This window comes from Rhinolophus sinicus, chromosome 14, assembly GCF_057876585.1.
Source record: "Rhinolophus sinicus isolate RSI-liver-muscle chromosome 14, RSI-T2T, whole genome shotgun sequence".
Classification (NCBI taxonomy): Eukaryota; Metazoa; Chordata; class Mammalia; order Chiroptera; family Rhinolophidae; genus Rhinolophus; species Rhinolophus sinicus.
The window spans coordinates 5,375,896-5,396,758 of NC_142514.1; the positions used below are offsets into that span (position 1 = coordinate 5,375,896).

At 52.9% G+C, this 20,863-nt stretch overlaps 1 protein-coding gene across 5 annotated transcripts; it reads left to right on the plus strand.

The window, feature by feature from the left end:
• The first annotated feature begins 1,678 nt into the window (after positions 1–1,678).
• Positions 1,679–20,313, plus strand: SLC45A1 (solute carrier family 45 member 1). Of its 5 annotated transcripts, none has more exons than XM_019746794.3 (9): positions 1,679–1,829; positions 4,894–5,314; positions 5,882–5,974; positions 6,391–6,615; positions 10,779–11,518; positions 14,013–14,166; positions 15,566–15,742; positions 17,203–17,408; positions 19,904–20,313. In XM_019746794.3, exons 2-9 carry the CDS (start codon positions 4,918–4,920, stop codon positions 20,168–20,170), a joined length of 2,259 nt encoding a protein of 752 aa, XP_019602353.2. In that variant the 5' UTR covers positions 1,679–1,829; positions 4,894–4,917; the 3' UTR covers positions 20,171–20,313. The 5 variants fall into 5 exon arrangements, with proteins under 5 accessions (XP_019602353.2, XP_074190207.1, XP_074190210.1 ...); XM_074334106.2 differs by having other exon boundaries at positions 1,702–1,829; positions 5,217–5,314; XM_074334107.2 differs by lacking the exon at positions 1,679–1,829 and having other exon boundaries at positions 5,249–5,314; positions 5,882–5,933.
• The last annotated feature ends 550 nt before the right edge of the window (positions 20,314–20,863 follow it).

The following is a 20,863-nucleotide window of genomic DNA, read 5'->3' on the forward strand; positions in this document are numbered from 1 at the left end:
CATAAAATTCTTTTTGGCCTGACAAATGGAACAGATCTGATAGGTAAGAGTGGGTTACTTTGCTAATTCCTTTAGAATGGGCAAGCCGACCAAACCTGGTAGACGAATTTCATTAGAAGTTCCCTTCTCCAAACAGCTCTCCTTCCCCAAGCAGGCAAGGGAAGGTATAAAAATAGGAGCTTTTGCCTCAGTCACGGGCACCCCCATTCGGGACCCCCTCCCGCTCTGGAGCTCTGACTCTTTGCTTTCAATAAACTATCCTCTTTTTAAAACTCTTTGCCTCTCCTGGGTCCGTCTTTCCATTCCTTGGTCTCAAGAGACACGATCCAGCCCACACCCAGAAACTGCCGGCAGATCCAACATCATCTACACCACTTGGGGACTCACAGGAATAGATTCCTCCATCAGTACAGCCACCTGGTCCTCCTGACCCCCTCTAATCCATTCTCCACCCTGAGCTATACGATCTTTGCAGAATACGAGTATGATTAATGTCACCTGCTCCCCTGCCTAGAACACTTCTGAGCTTCATCTTGCTCCTAAGGATGAGAGCAGCCCACGAGGCTGTAGGCTGGGCCCGGTCTGCATCTTCAGCCCACCCGCCACTCACGCTGGGCCTCCGTCCTCCAGCCCCACTGGCTTCCTTCAGCTCTGCTCACCATGCCCTCTCCTGTCCCAAGAGCTCTGCACATGCTGACCTTCCACCTGGAGTACACTGCCCTCCCTACTCAGCTTTGGTGCAGCCCTCAAGTCTCACTTGTCCTCAAGGGATACCTGACTCTCCCAACGAGGTCAAATCCCCGTATTATAAACATTCATAGACACACGCCTCCCCTCAGCACTTTTGAGGTCGTGATTTCAGTACAAAGTGTCCAATCATTTGTGTTGTCATTGGCTCAGCCCACCTCACTTCTACCCCAGGGCCTTTGCACTGACTCTCTCCTCTCCCCAGCTTGACCTTCCCCCACATATCAGTATGGCTGACCCCTCATCTCCTCCAAGTCTCTCTTCAGATGTCACTTCTAGATGAGGACTCATCAACAACCCTATTTAAACTGGTAACAGCACCCCCTCCTCCAGCCTCACACACCTGAGCTCCTTCTCTGAGGAGTTACTATCTTCTCACATATCACTTAATTATGTTGTCTTTGTAATGCTTCTCTTCTCTACAATGTCATGCCACAGGAGCAAAAACTTTGTTTTTCTCATTGCCCTATTCCCAGTGCCTAGAATAGTGCCGGCACCTGATCTGTCTGTTAAGTGAATAAGTGAATGCAGTACAATAGCTCTAGGCAGGATCAACTTGTCCACCCTGTACAATGGGCACAGTGTCCAGAGCACACAATGCTTTTAAGTGTCAACGAAATGAGTTCATTTCTTTTAAAGTCAGAAGGAAAAACAAATCAGAAGGCCAAAGAAATGTTCTAACATACAGCATTCATATTTCATCTTTAGACCAACACAGTCATAAAATAAAATTTAATTTTTTTTTTTAGACAGGGGCTCTCCATGGCAAGCGTGCCTCAGGCCCACGGAAGCCATAGAGGGCCTGTTTCTGGGGCTTTCGCGCAGACCCTGCCGACCCTTAAAGGTCTGAGCCGGATAAGCGGCCGGCAGGGGTGGGGGCGGACCGGGCGGTGCCGCTTTAAGGATGGTCTGCGGGTACCGGCCGCGGGCGGCGAGGATGCAGCCGTGACGTCACGGCCCCGCCCCGCGGGGTGATGCTGCAGCAGTAGCAGCGGCGGGCCAAGGGCGGCTGGGCCGGGACCGAGCACAGGGCAGGCAGCAGCCCGACCTCGGAAAGGGATGCCTCCTGGCTGGAACCACAGGTACCACCATTTCCTCCTGGGCTCTCCGCACAGCTTCCAGCTTTGTGCTGGGAGCGAGGCGGCTTAGGCCCCAGAGTAATCAGACTGCCAAGATTGGGGCTGGAGGTTGGCACGGAGACCTTTGTTCTTCTTGAATGTCTAATTAATTGAACTGTAAATGGAGACTCTGGACCCCTCTGGCCCTGAGGAGAGTAGCAGTTGGGTGACAATGTATTTCATCCTTGCTGGAAAGAAAACCAAATACCGCAATTTGCCCCTGTCTGCTGTGCTTCTTGGTGCCAGAGGCCCTGTTCCCCATTCCCCAGTCACCTGGGCAGGTGTCACCAGCTTCCGTTCCCCAGTCACCTGGGCAGGTGTCATCAGCTTCCGGTTCACTTCCCGCCTCAGGCTGAACCCTCTTGATGGCCAGGGGCCATGGTATAACCTCTTTCAGCCTCCCAGGATTAAGGTTCTCGCGAGCATCCAGGATGCCTGCCTTCTTACCAGGGGTAAGACGCTGAGATTGAAATAGGAGACTTACAGCAATTCAGTTCACTGTCCTCGACAATGAATAACTTCTCAAATTATCTCTGGGGTTCCCACAATGTGTTTTCTGGCTTTTACGGGGAAGTTGAGTCAGGTGCTGACGGAACCTCTGTCCCACATGCACCTGACAAGGGCTTTCAGGATCAATTGGCCGTCAGGTAGGGGCCACAATTCAGTAACCAACTTATTAAATACATCCCTTCAAGCCCACAGAGACCTTGACTGGTCTGGGGAGATTTCCTTGAAGTATTAACTTTGAGAGCTGGCAGAAGGAAGTGGGGAGGTGTTGTAGCCCCATGTGACCCCGTGATGGGAAGCCTGGTTTCACACAGAAGAGAGGAGAAAGACATGAAGAAATTATTTTGGCTCATACTAGTATAATTTTAAACATTCAAATTACATGGACATTTTTTTAAATTAATCATTTGCCACTTAATCTTCCCATAGTGCATTTGAGGGATCTGTTACTTGAAACATCCTCTGTATTCCAGAAGCACAGTGGGCCTGGTGTATAACCTTGGGGTCCAGGCATAAGCGTGCATTTTTTTTGGACTGAGTCAATGATCTTATAGTATAAGTAAGATGGTCTGGAGAATATTTGTATTAAAATTCTATTTCATTATTTTAAATTTCACTTTCATTTTTATAACCTTCAAAATGAATTGTAAACATTCTTCTTAGAATAACCTTTCATGGGCAGCTTTAACAAAGGTATTTTTAAAATAAAAATGGTGATACTGACACCCAAATGTGAAGGTGAACCCTTAGTGAGGACTTTTTCTAGTTCCGGTTGAATTCTGGTTTAGATGCTGAGGTGGAGGTGGGATGTTTCACTGTTGCGCGCACAGACTGCAGGCTGTGTTTTAAAGCTGGGGGTGGTGGGTCGGTGATGAGGGAGCCATCACATCGTGGGCAGAGACCTGGGCTATCTACATAGTTCATTTTAAGTCACAAAGGTTCCCCATTTCAAAAGTACGCTTCCATCAAATGCTGTTTAAATCTGCAATTCTTCCAAAGCGGGCCCCTGGTGCTTCATTCCAAAATGAAAAGGACGGTGTCTAATGTGCATGCACTTGGTTTCACTTTATGGGGTAAAACGCTGATAGGAAAGAGAGGTTTTGTGTGCCTGAAGGGGGCAGGTAGCGAGGCAGACAGGGAGGCAGCTGTGGGGCTGTGACCAGACAGGTCTTCAGGTCACGCTGTTCCACACACCTGTGCTAACAGTCTTCCTTCTGACTTGTCAGGAGCCAGTTACGCAGTGTCCCAAGGGGCACTCTTATTTCTGTGATCTTAACAAGTGAAGCCCCAGAGAACACTGACAGTCACCTGGGTGTTTGAGGTCAAGACCAGCTGATGGACAGGTTTTTCTGAAGTGTTTACTACATACTAGGGCCTGAGCTAGACTGAGAGGAACATAAACAAAGAGCTTAGCTTTTTAAATATTTCAGTCTTGATTTAATCTTCGTATATGAATTCTGTTTTTCATGAAGTGTTGCTTGTGGACAGAGTTCTCAGATACATTGAGTTCTTGTGTTAGAGGAGAGCATGGGATTTTTCTAAGGTCATGAGATAAGCCAGTTACAGAAGCGAGAGCAGCCTGAGTCTCTGGTCATGTCAATCCCTGTCATCTCGGCATGAAATCCACCTCGTAGCACATCTTCAAGACCCTCCCGGAGCAGCTGGGCCCTTCTGATGGCTTTCTCTCTCATCCCACCGCCATTCCGCCCAAATGTCACACACGCCTTCTTTACATGGGTGGCTCCCACTGCTTAGAGCTCCTTTCCTCCACTTTTTCACTTAGCTCCAGGGCAAGACGTATGTCTTTCTTTTGTCTCTATGAATTCGTTCAGCATTTTCAAACACTTAAAAATTATCTGTCCTGACTTGACTGAAAATTCACTCATCTGTGGATACTGAAAAAACTTGAATGAAAATCATTCAGCGGCTTTTGGGCAAGGACCCCAGCCTACTGTGAAGAGTGAACCTAGTACCAGGGAAGGTGACCGCTGTGACTGCATCCCGTGAAGGAAGGGCTGTTCTCTAACCGTGCATGGGCACTTAGGGTGCCTGGAGGTGGGCCCTGCCCCATGCCTGTCTCCCCTCCTCCCTGCTCCTCTGGGACCTGGAAATGGGCTGCAGGTTCTAAAACAGCCTGACATACCCTAAGGCTCTTGCCGCTCTCAGTCCTCGGGAGGTTCTTTGCCTAACCCTCTTGCCGCCACCTGTGTGGGGAAAGGTCCCTTTGAGTTTGAGTGCGGGGACCTGAAGGACTGTGCGTCCTCTCTCTGAGCAGGGAGAGAGCACCTGGCTTGGTCTCCAGGGACACATGAGGTGCACTGTTTCAAGAGAGGCTGGTAACACCATCCACAAGCAGTAGGCTCTACTTTGGGGGGCACGGTGTGACTCTAAGAGGTCCCCGGTGTGAACTCAATTTTTCCCCATATGAAAAGGGCGAGTGGGTGCCAGTCAGGGGAGGGCAGGGGGAGAGCCACCTGGAAAAATGAAGTCACTGTTATGCTCCCAATGGGCTTCCCCACAGGAACGCACACCGGCCCCCCCTACGATGATCCCCCCGGCGAGCAGAACCCCTCCGGGAGAGGCCCTCTTGCCCACTTTGGCTCCTCAGGACTTCTGGAGGTCTCAGATCTCGGGCTACGCGGGGTCCGTGACCCGGCACATCAGCCACCGGGCCAACAACTTCAAACGACACCCCAAGAGGAGGAAGTGCATTCGCCCCTCCCCACCCCCGCCACCCAACACCCCATGTCCCATCGAGCTAGTGGACTTTGGGGACCTGCACCCCCAGAGGTCCTTCCGGGAGCTGCTGTTCAATGGCTGCATTCTCTTTGGCATTGAGTTCAGCTACGCCATGGAGACGGCATATGTGACCCCCGTACTTCTGCAGATGGGCTTGCCCGACCAGCTCTACAGCCTGGTGTGGTTCATCAGCCCCATCCTCGGTGAGCCCCAGCTCAGCCCCGATGGTGGATGGCCTTCAGAAGCTTCTGGAAGCTTCTGGAAGCCTCCGTTGAAACAACTTAAGGGTCAAGGGAGGAGCAGAAGTTAAGTTCCACTCATTAGTTTGGGGCTGCAGGACAACAGGTATGACGGGCTGCTCCCCATGTTTTAAGTTACTTTGTCTAAACCAGTTTATAGAACAGGAATTTAGCAGCCCCCGAGGATTAGCGCCATCTTGGGCCGTCTAGCTGTCACTGGAGGATCCAATAAAGCTTGATGTGGGTTGGATCTGGGAGGTCCTGGCATTTCTTGGATTCTCAAGCTCGTGGTTGCTTAGTGCCTTACAAGGGCCACAGCAGAAAATTTAGGGAGAAGCTGAGTGATTCCAAGAGTCTGCTTGTCTTTTGTTTTCTAGCTTTGGGTTTTATTGCTGACTCTGAGTTTCATCATCTTTTTCTTTTGGGGACATTTGAGTGAAGGTGTTTCAGGAATGTGACGAGGCTGTCTCAGTGCTCGTCCCGATGTGCCGTGGGGACCCCAGCAATGACCACTGGCCTGCTCTGTTTCAGGATTCCTACTGCAGCCACTCTTGGGTGCTTGGAGTGACCGATGTACCTCAAGGTTTGGAAGGAGACGCCCTTTCATTCTTGTCCTGGCTATAGGTCTGTTGTTTTGGAATTGAAATAAAGTGGAACAAAAGAAAAAAGGCCCCCACTGCTTCCTCTTAGGAAAATCTAAAAGAGTGTTGACCACAGCAAATACCCAGATAATTTCAGTGGTGTCGTGGCAGGGGTACCCCATAACCTCACCTGAGTTAACTGTGAGACTATATCGCTTTGATCGTTTTTTTAAATGAGTTAAGTTCATGACATTCCTGCTCTGCTTGACGAAATCAAAACCCTGATCCAAGCACGAAAGAAAATACGGTGAGTCACCAGGTGGCTTTTCCAATGGGCTCTGTGTGGAATTCAATTAAAAAGGAATCCTTGGGCCCTAACGAGTCTAGACTTATGTCGTGGGCGGCGGGGGGCAGAGCTGGTCTGCATGTCCCCCGGTGAGTCTGGGTCTCTGTCCTCAGGGGCGTTGCTGGGCCTCTCGCTCTTGCTCAACGGCAGGGACCTGGGCATGGCACTGGCCGACACGGCCGACAACCACAAGTGGGGCATCCTGCTGACCGTGTGCGGGGTGGTGCTCATGGACTTCAGCGCGGACTCGGCGGACAACCCCAGTCACGCCTACATGATGGACGTGTGCAGCCCTGCCGACCAGGACCGGGGCCTGAACATGCACGCACTCCTGGCAGGTGAGTGTCCGCCCGCGTGGCCAGCGCGCTGCAGGCTGTGAGTCTCACTGTGTGCGCTTACAAGTCCCTGCCTCGTGCTCTGATTTAAAAAGCAAGTTGGTAAAATTCGAATGCATGGAGGAACACTGCAGTGATTGAGATGTATATCCCAAACAATATACATCAACGATACTATTGATAATTTGCATATATGTGTGTACATAAGTACAGAGGGTGCCAAAAAATGTATACACATTTTAAGAAAGGAAAACTGTATTAAAATTATAATATCGTGTTTCCTCGAAAATAAGACCGAGCCGGACAATCATCTCTAATGCATCTTTTGGAGCAAAAATTAATATAAGACCCAGTATAATATAATACAATACAATATAATATAATCCAATACCGGGTCTTATATTAATTTTTGCTCCAAAAGACACATTAGAGCTGATTGTCCAGCTCGGTCTTATTTCCAGGGAAACAGGGTACTCCATATATACCAATAACAAAAGATGAATACAAGTCATGTTTGACTTCTCAATGACAAGAGGTGCTCAGAGTGTTCCCATCAGCGTCCAGACACTTCTGATGATGGCGAACTCCTGCCTGAGCGGCGCTGACCAGAGTGTCCAATTGCATGCATTGTTTTGCACCCGGTGTATATACACCTATACGTGTACATATAACTGCATGTATACAGTGCTGTGCGTAGCTGGTCTTGCTACTTGCGCGGCTGTGTTACAAAGCGGCTGTGACTCCCGAATGGGCCGCTGCCGGGTTATTGCCCCCTGGAGGAACTCATAGTTAGGCTCCTACGAGCTCCTCATCACAACGTTATCAGCAACTGAGCGATACATAACCTGGTTTGTGTTTAAAGACACCTATTTAGTACACAGCACTGGTTCAGGAACACTGAATCCAAGCCAGCAGCACTGAAACGCACGCCCGAACGAAGCTTATCTAACACCGTTTTCTCCATGACGCTCATCACGGGTGCCTCGCACTTCAGGAGACTAGACAGCAGTACATCCGCACTACACTTGGGGGCTGTTTCAAACGGCGATGCCACCAACAAAAAAAGCACAAAAACGCTAACAGGTGGCACCAACTAGACTTCGAAAAAGATGGTTATTTACAGTGTGAGAATTGGCACAAAAGCACAGACTGTCACCTTCTCAAATCCCAACTGGCACCATGTAGGCTGAGCGACTCACAGTTTTTGCTGCTCTGCACACATCCACGAGTGACCGGGTATTGAAGGTACTGGGGTCGGTGTATTGATCGGAATTACAAATCAATTTTCAGAAGTAGGTAAATCCGCAAATATGGGATCTGAAAATAATGAGAATCAACTCTGGATGTGTGTGTATGCGTGTGTCACACACATGGCTACACACACACGCGCGCCTGCGCACATACTTGTGTTGTCTTAACGCCACGCAGGAGAGACGTTACCATCAGTGAGGAACAAGGCAGGCTGACCACTACCCGCCCAGAGACTTTGCAATTAGACAGTAGAAATAACCATGAGGTGTGCAGGCTGACGGCTGTCACCAAAGGTCTCTGTGACTGCACATAGGGAAACTTCAACAGAGTTAACCTGAAACAGTAAGGAAATTCAGTATGATGTTTGCATATCAAAGTCTTATATAAAAATCAGCACATCTAGCATTCCAACATATGTAAAACACTTACCTTGTTACAAAATAAAGTGGAAGTGAACAATCTCAGGTAAAATAGCAAGGAAAAGGATTTCTAACAATCAGGGGAGTGACAACAAGACACACGCGGGACCTGCATGCAAAGGCCAGGGTGCCCGGTGGTTAGAGGCACGGGCTGGCTCTGGGATCCGAAAGCCTGAACGGGTTTTGTGCTTTTCCTCCCGTTAATTGTGGGACGTTGGCAAACTGTTCAGCCTCTTCAAACCTCAGTCACTTATTCTAGAAAATGCCATTGTTCATCCTTACTTACACACGTGTGTGGACATGGTCCCAGCATACTTCTGCATAGGTCTCGGTCAGGCCAGCGCTGAGCTTTGGAGGGTAAGAAGAAGGACTTCGGTTTTTTTACTGTATAATCTGCGTTATTTCTTTTTATTATGATGATAAAATCCATATGACATAAAATTTACCATCTTACCCATTTTTCAAGTGCACAGTTCAGTGGTATTAAATGTATTCACATAGTTGTACAACCATCACCACCACCCATCTCCAGAACTCTTTTCATCTTGTAAAACTGAAACCCTACACCCATTAAATAATAACTCTCTGTTCTCCACCCCAACCCCCTCCCCGAGCCCTGGACAACCACCATCCATTTTCCGTTTCTATGAAGCACCTCATATGAGTGGACTCACACGGTTTTGTCCTCTTGTGACTGGCTAATTTCACTGAGCGTAATGTCCTCAAGGTTCAGCCATGATGTAGCGTGTGTCAGAATGTCCTTCCTTTTCAAGGCTGTGTCTATACCACATTTTGTTTATTCATTCATCTGTTGATGGACACTCGGGTTGCTTCCACATCTTAGCTATTTGTAAATAATGCTGCTATGAACGTGGGTGTGCAAATATCTCTTCCAGACACTGGTTTCAATTTTTCTGTGTACACACCCAGAACGGGAATTGCTGGATCACATGGTAGTCCTATGTTTCACATTGTTTTCCACAGGGGCTGCACCATTTTACATCCTCCCCAACAGCGTACAAGTGTTCCGATTTCTTCACATCTTTACCAACACTGGTTGTTTCCTGTTTCTTTGATAGTAACTATCCTAATGGGTGTGCGGTGCTGTCTCATTGGGGCTTTGATTTGTATTTCCTTAGTGATTAGTGATGTTGAGCGTCTTTTCATGAGCTTATTGGTCACTTGTATGTCTGCTTTGGAGACATGGCTATTCAAGTCCTTTGCCCATTTTTGAATTGGGTGTTTGCTGTTGTTGCTGGGTTGATGAATGGTTTCTTAACTGTGAGAATCTATTGATAACTTATTAATAAGATTGACCTCAAATCTGACCTTGTGTCTTCAAAAGGGGTGGGGTGAAGCTGACGAGGGCAATGAGTGTGGTTAGTTAAGAACAATAAAAGGGGGAGACATGACATCAGAAGGCCCGTGAGGACAGTCTGAGCCAAATGAAGGAAGCTCTCCAGTGAAACCATTACTGATTGGATTCAGGGTCACACCCCACCATAGGGACACGGTGGGTTGAGCTTTGGCAGGTTGAACTGAATGAGTCTGAAGCCCAGGCTTTTCCAGTGACGTTACTGTTTAAGAGGCAAAGCCCGAACGTGGCCAGTTTTCCCCACAGTGGAGCACAGCCAAAATCACAGACTGGCTCAAAGTACAGCTGAACCCAAAGTCACTCGCCAGACCCCGGATGTGGCCGCGGAGGGGGCCGGGGTGCTGGGCCGGTAGAACGCTCCGGCCTTTCCCTGCTCTTGCCCCTGGAGGCACAGAGCCAGGCTGGAGGAAGCAGCACGTGGAGGGAAGTGTGTCCATTGCTGCTGGTCGAGAGCAGTGTGGCATTGCCCACATTTCTGTCTTGTCTGCATGAACCAGTTGGGCATTGGCCAGTAGTTCCCTGTGGCTGTGCAAGGCAGCGAGCAGGTACAGAGGAAAGGACCGGACCCCTGCAGCCCTATTGCTGCCCGATGGCTTGATGGCCTGGAGACCGGGCCACAGGGGTGGGCCTTCTGGGTCACCAGTAGGGGTGACTCTCCTCATGGTACTCGCGCTTGAGGACGATGTCATCAGGCGAGCAAGGCTGGGTGGCCATGGGCACTCCTGCATGCACACTGGTGTCGGAGATGCCATCTTCCATGTTTATGTGGCACTGAAGCTGGGGATGGGCACTCGAAGGGGAGACGGGACCCAGTGTAGACATGTGGCCTGGTGTAGACGCTCACTGCCGGTATTCCTAAAAGGCTACGTATAAAGTGGAACAAAACATAGGCAAGTGGTCGCCACGCTACCTGCCCTGGAGCCGGGCTGGCAGGCAGCCCTCAAGGGCAGGGCTGGGGGTCCCCGCAGGGTCCCTGGAAATCCCATTCTCACCGTCATTTGGGGGAGGTTTCACTGGGACGGATAATAGACCCGGGTCCTTGGAGTGGACTTAGCACCTTGAGTGAGAACTGGAACCACCTTCCTTCAGCACTTCCTTCCAAACCCTGCTTCTCTCCCCAGGTCTTGGAGGTGGCTTTGGTTATGTGGTCGGGGGCATCCACTGGGACAGAACCAGCTTCGGCAGAGCCCTGGGCGGGCAGCTGCGGGTCATTTACATCTTTACCGCGGTTACCCTGAGTGTCACCACTATCCTGACCTTGTTCAGCATCCCCGAGAGACCCCTGCGGCCCCTGGGTGAGAAGCGGCCGGCCATGAAGAGCCCCAGCCTCCCGCTGCCACCTTCCCCGCCCGTCCTGGGCCAGGAGGGCTCCAGCGACACCCTGGCCTGTCACGTGGACACCGGCCTGTATGCCAGCTTCTCCAGCCCCATCTCGCCGCTCAGCCCCCTCACCCCCAAGTACGGCAGCTTTACCAGCAGGGACAGCTCCCCCACAGGGCTCAGCGTCTTCGCCTCGTCCTTCGCCACCTCTCACATTGATAGTGTCCTCATTGACTGCTTCACTGGTGGCCACGACAACTACCTGGCCATCCCGGGTAGCGTCCCGAGGCCGGCCGTCAGCGTCAGCTTCCCCCGGGCCCCTGATGGCTTCTACCGCCAGGACTGCGGCCTCGGGGAGAGGCCAGAGGTGGCCCTGACGGCCGGCTGTGATGGCGACGTCCTGAGGGTGGGCTCCCTGGACACCTCCAAGCCACGATCCACCGGGATCCTGAAAAGGCCCCAGACCTTGGCCCTCCTGGATGCGGTGGGAGGAGGTGGTCCTGAAACCAGCAGGAGAAGGAACGTGACCTTCAGTCAACAGGTAAAAGCGCATGGTGGGGGAAGGGTCAGAGGGCACCGTGCAGTGTCCCCCTCATCAATTAGATGACGAAGAGGGACTGTCAGTCTGGAAAGACATTCCCCGCCATCCGGGGATAGCAGAGGTCCTTGGATGTAGACAGACAAGCCGCAGAGACAGTCACATCCGCAAACAGATTCTGGGCCTGGCGTGTGCGTGTGGAGGAGCGAGCATAGGGGCCTATCAGGGAGCGATAGGTGCTTCCATACCTGGGGCACAATGAAAGGGAAGGTTCTTTCAAACACCGTCACGTTTGCCCCAAGGGAATTCAAGCTGGACCATTCCTGAGCCTGTTACAAGCATTGTGTGTGTTTCAGTTGTTTCTAGCTTTCTCTGCACCCCCAATGTCCACAGCCCATTTTGGCCATGGGACTTGGGTGCCAACAATCTAAGTCTTCCTGAAAAACAAAACAAAACGTAAACCCTGGCCGGTGTTCCTGGGACCCCTGCCTCCCTTTCCCTCCTAGTGTCTAAACTTAGACAACCGTCCCAGAGGCTGTCAAAACTCTGGATTCTACAGTAGCATGTCCCATGAAGGCCAAGAACCTTCTGGAAGGCTTGTGTCATAGGCAGTATCCATGGGATTGTCTGAAAGTCCACAGACTGACATGTGGGATTTTAGCAGCTCTCAGTCTGCGATCCTGAAGAGGCTGCTTTCAATAGAAGAAAGGCTAGTCTCCCTTGAAAGTCATAGTTCTGTGGCCTGCCTCTCCTCAGGGGCGGGACAGAGAATGTCAATGAGAACTTGGAGCTTCTTGAGCAGGAATCCTATAAAACCGTGTTCAGTCTGCACAGGCCCCCCAGGGAGACAGCTGCAAGGACCCGGTGACCTGGAAGCACAGCCCACGGACCCAAGTGCCACAGACATGCCTGAGCTGTGTGTTTCCATGAAGCAAAACCTGGTCCCGCCCCCCTGTCCTGACCCAGAGGCCCTGGGACGGCGGGTCCTCGGACAGGTGTCTCCTCTCCGTGCCTGGGTGGGAAGACCCCGATTTTGTGGGAAGTGAACTGGAGACATTTTGAGGTGGCTGTTCATTTTCTCTCTGGTGTGGAATTCTTCAGTGTGACTGTCTTGGTTGCTCTCCTCTGGTGCGCCGTGGCTGGTCAGTCCTAGGGCCGCTGTCGTCACTTAAGGGTGCTTGTCCTCTTATCTCCAGGAAGGACGCGGCAAAGGTGCATGTGGGGCGGTGTGGACGCTGCCTGTGGGCATCTCACGAGCTCAGGTCTGGAAAGGGTCAGAAGAAGTGAAAATCACGGCAGGGTCAGGAAATCCCGGTTAGTCAAAGATTTCTCCAACTGAGGAGTCAAGGCCACTGTTACCCTCCTCCTCCCTGATGACACCAGAGCCGTCACTCAGGCCTCTGGTCAACGCTGGCTCGTCCTGTCTTCTTTCAAAACATTCCGACTGCCTTCTAGTTACAGGCCTTCGCTTGAAAATCTAAACTAAACTTCTATATGTGGTTGACAATCTCGTTTTAACCCTCTTTAAAATTTCCATTCTCGATGTAGTGTGATTTCTGTCCTTTGAGGAAAAGGAACATCCTAAGCTGAGCTAAATATAAACACTCCTGGCTAAAGGTGGGGAGTGGGGCTGCAGGTGTGACACTGGCAGTCTTCCTCCAGCGGCCAAGGGTGACGAGCTCTGTGGGTGACGAGCTCTGTGGTGTGGCTGCCCTTGAACTAGCACTGTGGGCTCTTTCCTTCCTTTTGCTCTTCCCACCGGAAGACCCAGGTGCCGACAACAGCACAAGCTCCCACCCTTCCCCACCCCCCACCCCCAATGGAACCAGAGCAGCTTCTCCTTAACTCCTGAGACGTCCACCTTTTATCCGGCTGGTGTCTGCCCCCTCCCCCACCACCGGCAGTGGCTGTGGACCGAGGCCTTCTCAATGGAGTCAGTGAGCCGAGTCGTTACAGCATGTCGCTCCTGAGCCCCGGAAAGCAAGCTAGCCCCCGTCGGTCCAGTTCTGTTGATGGGTGGAGGGGTATCTGGGTGTCTGCTTTTCTGCACACGCTCACTTGGCCGACATCTTCCCTGTAGATAGGGGTTCCACCTGTCCGGAGGGCAGTGCGAACAGGTTTCCCGTCCCCTTGAACTCAGCCCTTCACATTTGTCTCTTATGGAAGAGAAAGGACTTCATCAAGTCTGGATTTGAACTGACCCATGTTTCTTTTCTTTCAAACGTATTTCCCATTTGGCAAGGTGTTGACTTACTCCTCGTGGCACAGATCTCGCATCCTGGGGCCAAAATGTGGGCACAAGTGAAAGAGCTTCTATTCTCAGCAGCGCTGAGTCTCTGGGGAGATGACCTAAAGTCATTTCTCGTTTGGGTGGCGTTCGCTGCTGGGTTAACACCGCCTAGGAAGACACACCTTTGCAAGCTCTGTGTCTGTGTGAGTTTCCACAGGGCGGCCGAGTTCAGTGTTCTGACAAGGGGCTTCGGGGCTTCCTTTCCAGGTGGCGAATATCCTGCTGAACGGTGTGAAGTACGAGAGTGAGCTGACGGGCTCCGGCGAGCCATCGGGACAGGCTCTGTCCATGAGGCACCTCTGCTCTACCATCTGCCACATGCCCAAGGCCCTACGAAACCTGTGTGTCAACCACTTCCTGGGTGAGCTCTTGGACAAGCCTCCCCGTGCGTCCCTGTCCCTGCTCAGGCCACACTGTGTGGTGGGGAGGGGCTGCCTGACCCAGGGCTCTCGCCTGAACGACCTCCCAGGATGCCCCAGAACCTCGCTCCCCAGGTGGCCCCTCACGCTCTGTGAGCTCCCAGATGCCACCAAAGGCAGGTCGTGGTGTGGGTCAGCCCCAGACTAAAGCAGGTGCTCAGATGAGAGCCCAGACACCCTGGTGTCTACACAGCTCAAACCCTCATTACCAAGGACAACTCATAGGTAAGTGACAGACGTCACTTTCCCACTGGTGGGACTTGTGTCTGATACCAGCTGGGGCCTCACTTTGAGCCGAGACAGACACACACGTGCCTACATGTGTCCAGCACTCGTCTCAAGTCCATGAGGCGTGGCGTTCAAATTATCATGGAAAAGCCCCGACATGTGTTTCATTCTACTTGGTATCCCTTCACCGCTGGGTTGTTGAACATCTGAGGATAATTAAGAATTCAAGAGACTCCAGGGCTCTCAAACCTCATGGGACATATGTAAATCCAGATGATTTTCTAGGGAGCAATATGCCAACAGGCAAACATCTTAAAAATGTCCCTACCCTTTATCCCTGCGATCCTGTTCTGTATTCTTTGCAAGGACATAATCAGAGATTTTAACGAGCCCATACGTGCGAGGTATTTATCACAGCATGATTTATCATAGGCAGCAACTGGAATGGGGATGGGTATACACTGTGGGAGCAGGGCTAAACACAATATGATGCGAGCGCGCAGAAATGTTCTGCTGCCACGAAAACGGGGCTGTTTCAGAATATTTAGTGGAATAGGAAGTTGTGCATGATAAGTATTGGGGGTCAGGAGGGCCAATAAATCCCACCCCCCTTCTACCAAGGAAGAAATTGGCAGGGAATGCAGAGGAAGTGAGCGCGGCAGTTTACTTGGTGATAAAGCCAGTGGGATCTGTATCCACATTTGCGCTTCCTCAGCGATGTCTCCTGACTAAATGCCACCCGCCCCGACCCGTGGCCAGAGCCTCACTGGCAGTTTCTTGTCTTAGAAGGAGGAGGGGGGAATCAGCGTTCCTCGCGCAATAAATGTTTAGAGAAAAAAAACAGGACATCAAACCTTCATGCAATACAGCCTATGTTTATACGAATATGTCTCTGCTTTTAAAAAGACTAGTAGGAAACCTACCGAATTTGAACAGCCAGGTGATTCCTGGGTGGTGAGACGACAGGTGATTCCTTCTTTAAGTTTTAAATCTGCAAAAAACACGTCTTACTTTGAGAATCAGGCAAAACCGGCTGTTGGCGCAGCGACAGGAGGGGCTGCGCTGCAGCGCCTGCACCCGCGCCCGCGGTCACGGCCCCTTCCCGCTTCCCAGGCTGGCTGTCGTTTGAGGGTATGCTGCTCTTCTACACGGACTTCATGGGCGAGGTGGTGTTTCAGGGAGACCCCAAAGCCCCGCACACGTCGGAGGAGTATCAGAAGTACAACAGTGGAGTCACCATGGGCTGCTGGGGGATGTGTATCTACGCCTTCAGCGCTGCCTTCTACTCAGGTACCCGCCACTGGGGAGGACATGGGTCAGGCGCCGTCATGGGAGTCGTGATGGCCTTTGGCTGGGTGGATGGAGTACGTGGGATGAAGGCAGGTGTGTGTCTTAAAATTGCAGGCACACAATCCTAGCACTGTCTTTTTTCAGTCATTTAACAACCTTTCGGGGACCAGTGGGGTGCACTGGCCTGTACTGGGTGGCGGGGCTGGGTGTGTCCAGACCTGAGTAAGCCGCTGGGCAGAGAGGGTCAGGCCCGTAAGTGAGGGCAAAGTGGAGGCCCAGGGACCACCCTCAGGCGGGTATGTCCCCTGTGTCCTTCCCACTTTGATTCACATGGCAGCTGGTCCAGAGGGAGGGGGTGCGGGGAAGGGAGCAAGGAGGGGCAGGTGGGGTCGGATTGTGGATGTACAGGGTGGGCCGGGGCCAGAGTCCGAGAGGGCCCCGAGGCTGTGCCTGGGTGACCCAGGACAAACAGGAAGCCGTGTGCACTCATGAGGGTGCCATCCCAGTGGGGAACCCAGCTGGAGGTGTGCAACCCACAAATCTTACCTCAGGGGTCCGCCCACAGTTTCTGTAAAAGGCCAGAGAGCAGACACCGGGCCTCGCGGGCCAGACGGTCTCTGCTGGACGAGGCGACACTGCCTGTGCCTCGTGAGAGGGAAATGAATGTGTGTGGCTGAGTTCCAGTAAAACTTCATTTACGTTCATGGGAATTTGAATTCCATAAAACCTTTGAATAAATAAAAACCATTCTGAGCTCCAGGGGCACACACACAGGCTGCGGCAAGGCTGGTCCCGAGAACTGTTATTTGTGGGCCCCTGTTTTATTTTATCTGTCCCCATCTTAGCGAGTTCCAGCTCCAGGTACAGGATGTGACTTTGGTGGGAGTCGAGAGGCCGTGCTAGGAAAGAGTCCTTAGTTCTCGCTTACCAGCCCATGGGCGGCACCTGGCCTGTCTGGTTCCCCACAGCCCCACTTCCCCAGGATGTGGGGAAGCGGCCCCGAGTTACCGGGCGCTGGGAAGCAGTGCTGTGCGTAGTTGAGGTGCCAAGCGCTCTCCGGCCCTCTGGACGCGTGTGGGCAATGGGCTGTTGGCGTCCTGTTTTAGGAGAGAGACAGAATTCTGTGATCTGCACAGGAACACAGGGGGCTCTAGTGGAAACCCCACATTCCTGGGCCTCAGGTAGCTCTACCCCAAAACCCCTACACCTGCAGCAGCACCTGGGGGGTGGCCGGGCCAGTATGAACAGGGCCACCCCATGTCCTGCTGTCTGTCTGGCCCCACAGGAGCCATCAGGGGTCCCTTGGCCCCTGGGGCCCCCACGCAGGTTGCCTGGTCCAGGGCAAGCTGCCTGACACACTGGTTCCAGCCTTAGGGTCAGCCCGGGGGAGGGGGCCCAGGGACGGAGTCCCTGGAAGGCCCAGGGGGTGTGGTGTCCTCAACCCCCTGTCCGGCCTGCAGCTATTTTGGAGAAGCTGGAAGAATATCTCAGTGTCCGCACCCTGTACTTCATCGCATATCTGGCCTTTGGACTGGGGACCGGGCTCGCCACCCTGTCCCGGAACCTCTGTGTGGTTCTGTCCCTCTGCGTCACCTACGGGATCCTGTTTTCCACCCTCTGCACCCTGCCCTACTCGCTGCTGTGCGACTACTACCAGAGCAAGAAGGTAGGTGCGTCCCTTCTGGCCTCGGGTCCTGGAAAGGCTGCTCTCGGCCTTGCCTCCCCCACCCAGCTTCACGGAGAACCTGCCCCCAGGAAATGGCCCCCGACCCACCATGCCATCTGAGGGCTGGTGCTAAAAGGGCAAATGCGGGGCCCTGTTCCAATGGTAAGATAGTCAGGATGGTGACAGCAGGTCACAGCCCTGAGCAGGTAGCTGACTGCACTGCCCCATTCGCTGGGGAATTGGGTGGGGAGGATGGAAGGGGAGACCTGGCCCCTGAATCCCCTTCTGTCAGGGTTCGGGGTCCCCTGTTAGCGTGGGCCCTCGGGCGAGGTGAGGCATTCACCTTGGGCACAAAAACCCCCAGGCATCAAGATCAGAAATATGTTAATGCAGTAATATGTAAAAATGAAAACTAATGCCCCAAATATCAGAACTTTAAATAACGACCGGTACATAACAGTGCCGGGGCCAAGTCACAGTGGAGTCTGAGGCAAAAGGAAAAATCAGGAACACCGATCCTGCCTGTATGTAAAATTTTGGTATTTTGTTCAGCACGACTTTTCCCTTTACAGCTTTATCGAGAAGTAATTCACCACACAGTTCACCCATTTCAATTGCACAGTTCAGTAGCTGGTGTGTTCACAGAGCTGGGCAACCATCCCCATCATCCATTTTAGAGCATTTTCATCACCCCGGAAAGAAACCCTGCACCCAGGAGCCATCACCCTCAGTCCCCCGACACCCCGAACCCCCGCAACACGGCTCTACGTTCTCTCTCCAGGGCTTTACCTCTGTGGACGTGCCTGCCTGGCTGCTCTCACTCAGCAGCACCTTTTCAGGTTCCTCCAGACGCAGCGTGAGGCAGGGCTTCATTCTGGCCACGGGAGAATCATATTCTCATCTGACATTTTTGCAGTAATGCTGAGGTTTTAAATAGTGCATCAAAAGGTCACCTCAATAACTGAGCCTCACACCCCCTTTAGTTTTGGGCCTCTGTCACCCCCCGCCCTAGGCCCTGCCCGGGAGGCATGCTGATTAAAGGAGTTTGGGGTTTCTGATGAATTCAGTGGACTGGCCATACTTTCTATGAAAGATCAGATCAGCTTGGAGCCAGACCGTGCCACTGGGTGGCAGCCACAGGACACTGCCACACAGACAGGCAGTGGCCGAGAGGACTGTACTTTCTCCCAAGGCTTGAGAGGAAGCCGTGCATGCACCCCGGGCCTCCAGCCAGCCCTGCCAGAACGGCCACTGCACCTGCCAGAAGCACCCAAGGGACCAGGGGGCTTGGGTGGCAACATCCCTGCTTGATGGTGCTGCCCAGGCCTCTGCAGTTACCACCCCCCCTATCAGTTCCTTGCGGCCCAGAGACCTCTTCACTGGGGTAAGCGGATGTGCCATTCTTGGCGAAGGGCTGGCCTGCCCCACAGGCAGGGACACCCTGGGCCACAGGCCACTCTAACTGGATTCGGTCAGAGCTGACTGGAAGGCCTGGGCCTCTATTGCCCATAGAACCTTCTGGACACTCAGTTCATCTCAGTCTTCCTCAGGTTGCAGGCTCAGGGCTAACCTGTGGCTTCCCTGCCACGGCGGTGCCCCTGCGGGTTAGAATTTGGGTTCAGGTTAGGGTTAGGGATTAGGGTTAAAGTTCAGGTTCGGGTTAGGGTTAGGGTTTGGATGTGTGCAGTCACCAGGAGTCACAGGTCCCCAGGACACACACCGTGCAGGTGTCCACAAGGACACAGCCTTCTCCAGGAAGGGGGTTTGGCAGCATGCCAGAGGTGACCACATCTGTGCCCAGATGCAGGGCCAGCCCACGCTGGCCCCCGGGCAGTACACACACAGAGGTTTGTGGGGGTGGCATCAACCTGCTGCTTTGGTGGCCACTGGGTGAGGGTGGCCTGTGCGGGGGAGCAGACTGAGGGGACACACACCGCCTCCTCCCACTGTCGCCTCTGCAGCTCTGCTCAGGGGCCACGTTTCACCACCATCCCCAGAGCGGTGCTGTGGGTGGGGAGGGAGGCAGAGTGATGTGTCCAGGCTGGAGGCACGAGGGCCTCAGAAACCTGGGCCAAAGGCCCAGCCGCTGTGGACCGTGAAAGGGTATTTCAGAGTGCGTGATGGGCATTGTAGCTGACAGCAGTTAAGAAAGGGGAGAGGCCAGAACACGGGCCACCAGCTGGCCGGGCAGCTTGCGTTCTTTTCAGTGAGCATGGAGGGGAAAAGATCAGAACGCTCCAAGTGGGGGAGGCGCCTTGTGCCACCCGGGCCTGTGAGGACGCAGCCCTCCCGCCACTATTAGTCATGGATTCTTTTCATTGTCGTCATCTCTCTGAACACAAATATTATTAAACTCTTGGCTGAACTCCCTGTGCATGTCGGGTCTGGAAAATGTGAGCCCGCTGAGCGTGGGTCGCTTGGGCCGCTGGGCCTGCAGGAAACACGGGCCTGGTCACCTGCCCGTCGCCGCTGAGTTGTTTCTCCCCCTGGGTCAGTTTGCAGGGTCCAGTGCAGACGGCACCAGGCGTGGCATGGGCGTGGACATCTCCTTGCTGAGCTGCCAGTACTTCCTGGCGCAGATCCTGGTCTCGCTGGTGCTGGGGCCCCTGACCTCGGCCGTGGGCAGTGCCAATGGGGTGATGTACTTCTCCAGCCTGGTGTCCTTCCTGGGCTGCTTGTACTCCTCACTGTGCGTTGTTTACGAAATCCCTCCCGGCGACGCTGCGGACGAAGAGCACCGGCCCCTCCTGCTGAACGTCTGACACCAGGAGCCCCAGCTTTGGTCCTCGGCCTGTGCCCGGGGGTCTGGAACCAGAGACACACCAAAGGCCCTTGGTGGGCCTGGGACAGGTCTCCTGTTGGAATGTAAATATGTGATAAAACAATAAATGGCAGCAGCAGCAAAGCCCATGGTTTCTCGTTGTAGCTCTCCAGAGGGTGAGAGGTCACCTGGGGATTGGGCCACTCTGCATGAGAACTTGGGGAGGGGGCTGCAACAATCATTTATTGAAAAGTATAACTCAGTGGTTCTCAACTGGAGATGATATCCACCCCCCCACCCAAGACATTTGGCAACGTCTGGAGATGTTTTTGGTTATCAGCTCGGGTGGGTGCTGCTGTCCAGGGATGCAATAAACATCCTACAATGCACAGGACAGCCCCCACAACAAAAGACAGTGCACAGGTCAGCCCCCCACAACAAAGGACAGTGCACAGGACAGCACCCCACAACAAAGGATTCGCCAGCCAAAATGTCAATAGTGCCGAAGGGGAGAGAACCTGGTCTAACTGTACACTGCATCCCAGAGAAGAGTTAGAGCATATAGTGCTTTTGGGTCAGGCCTCATTTCATCCATCCATCCATCCATCTATCCATCCATCCATCCATCTATCCATCCATCCATCCACACATCATCCATCCATCCACCCGTCCGTCCGTCCGTCCGTCCATCCAT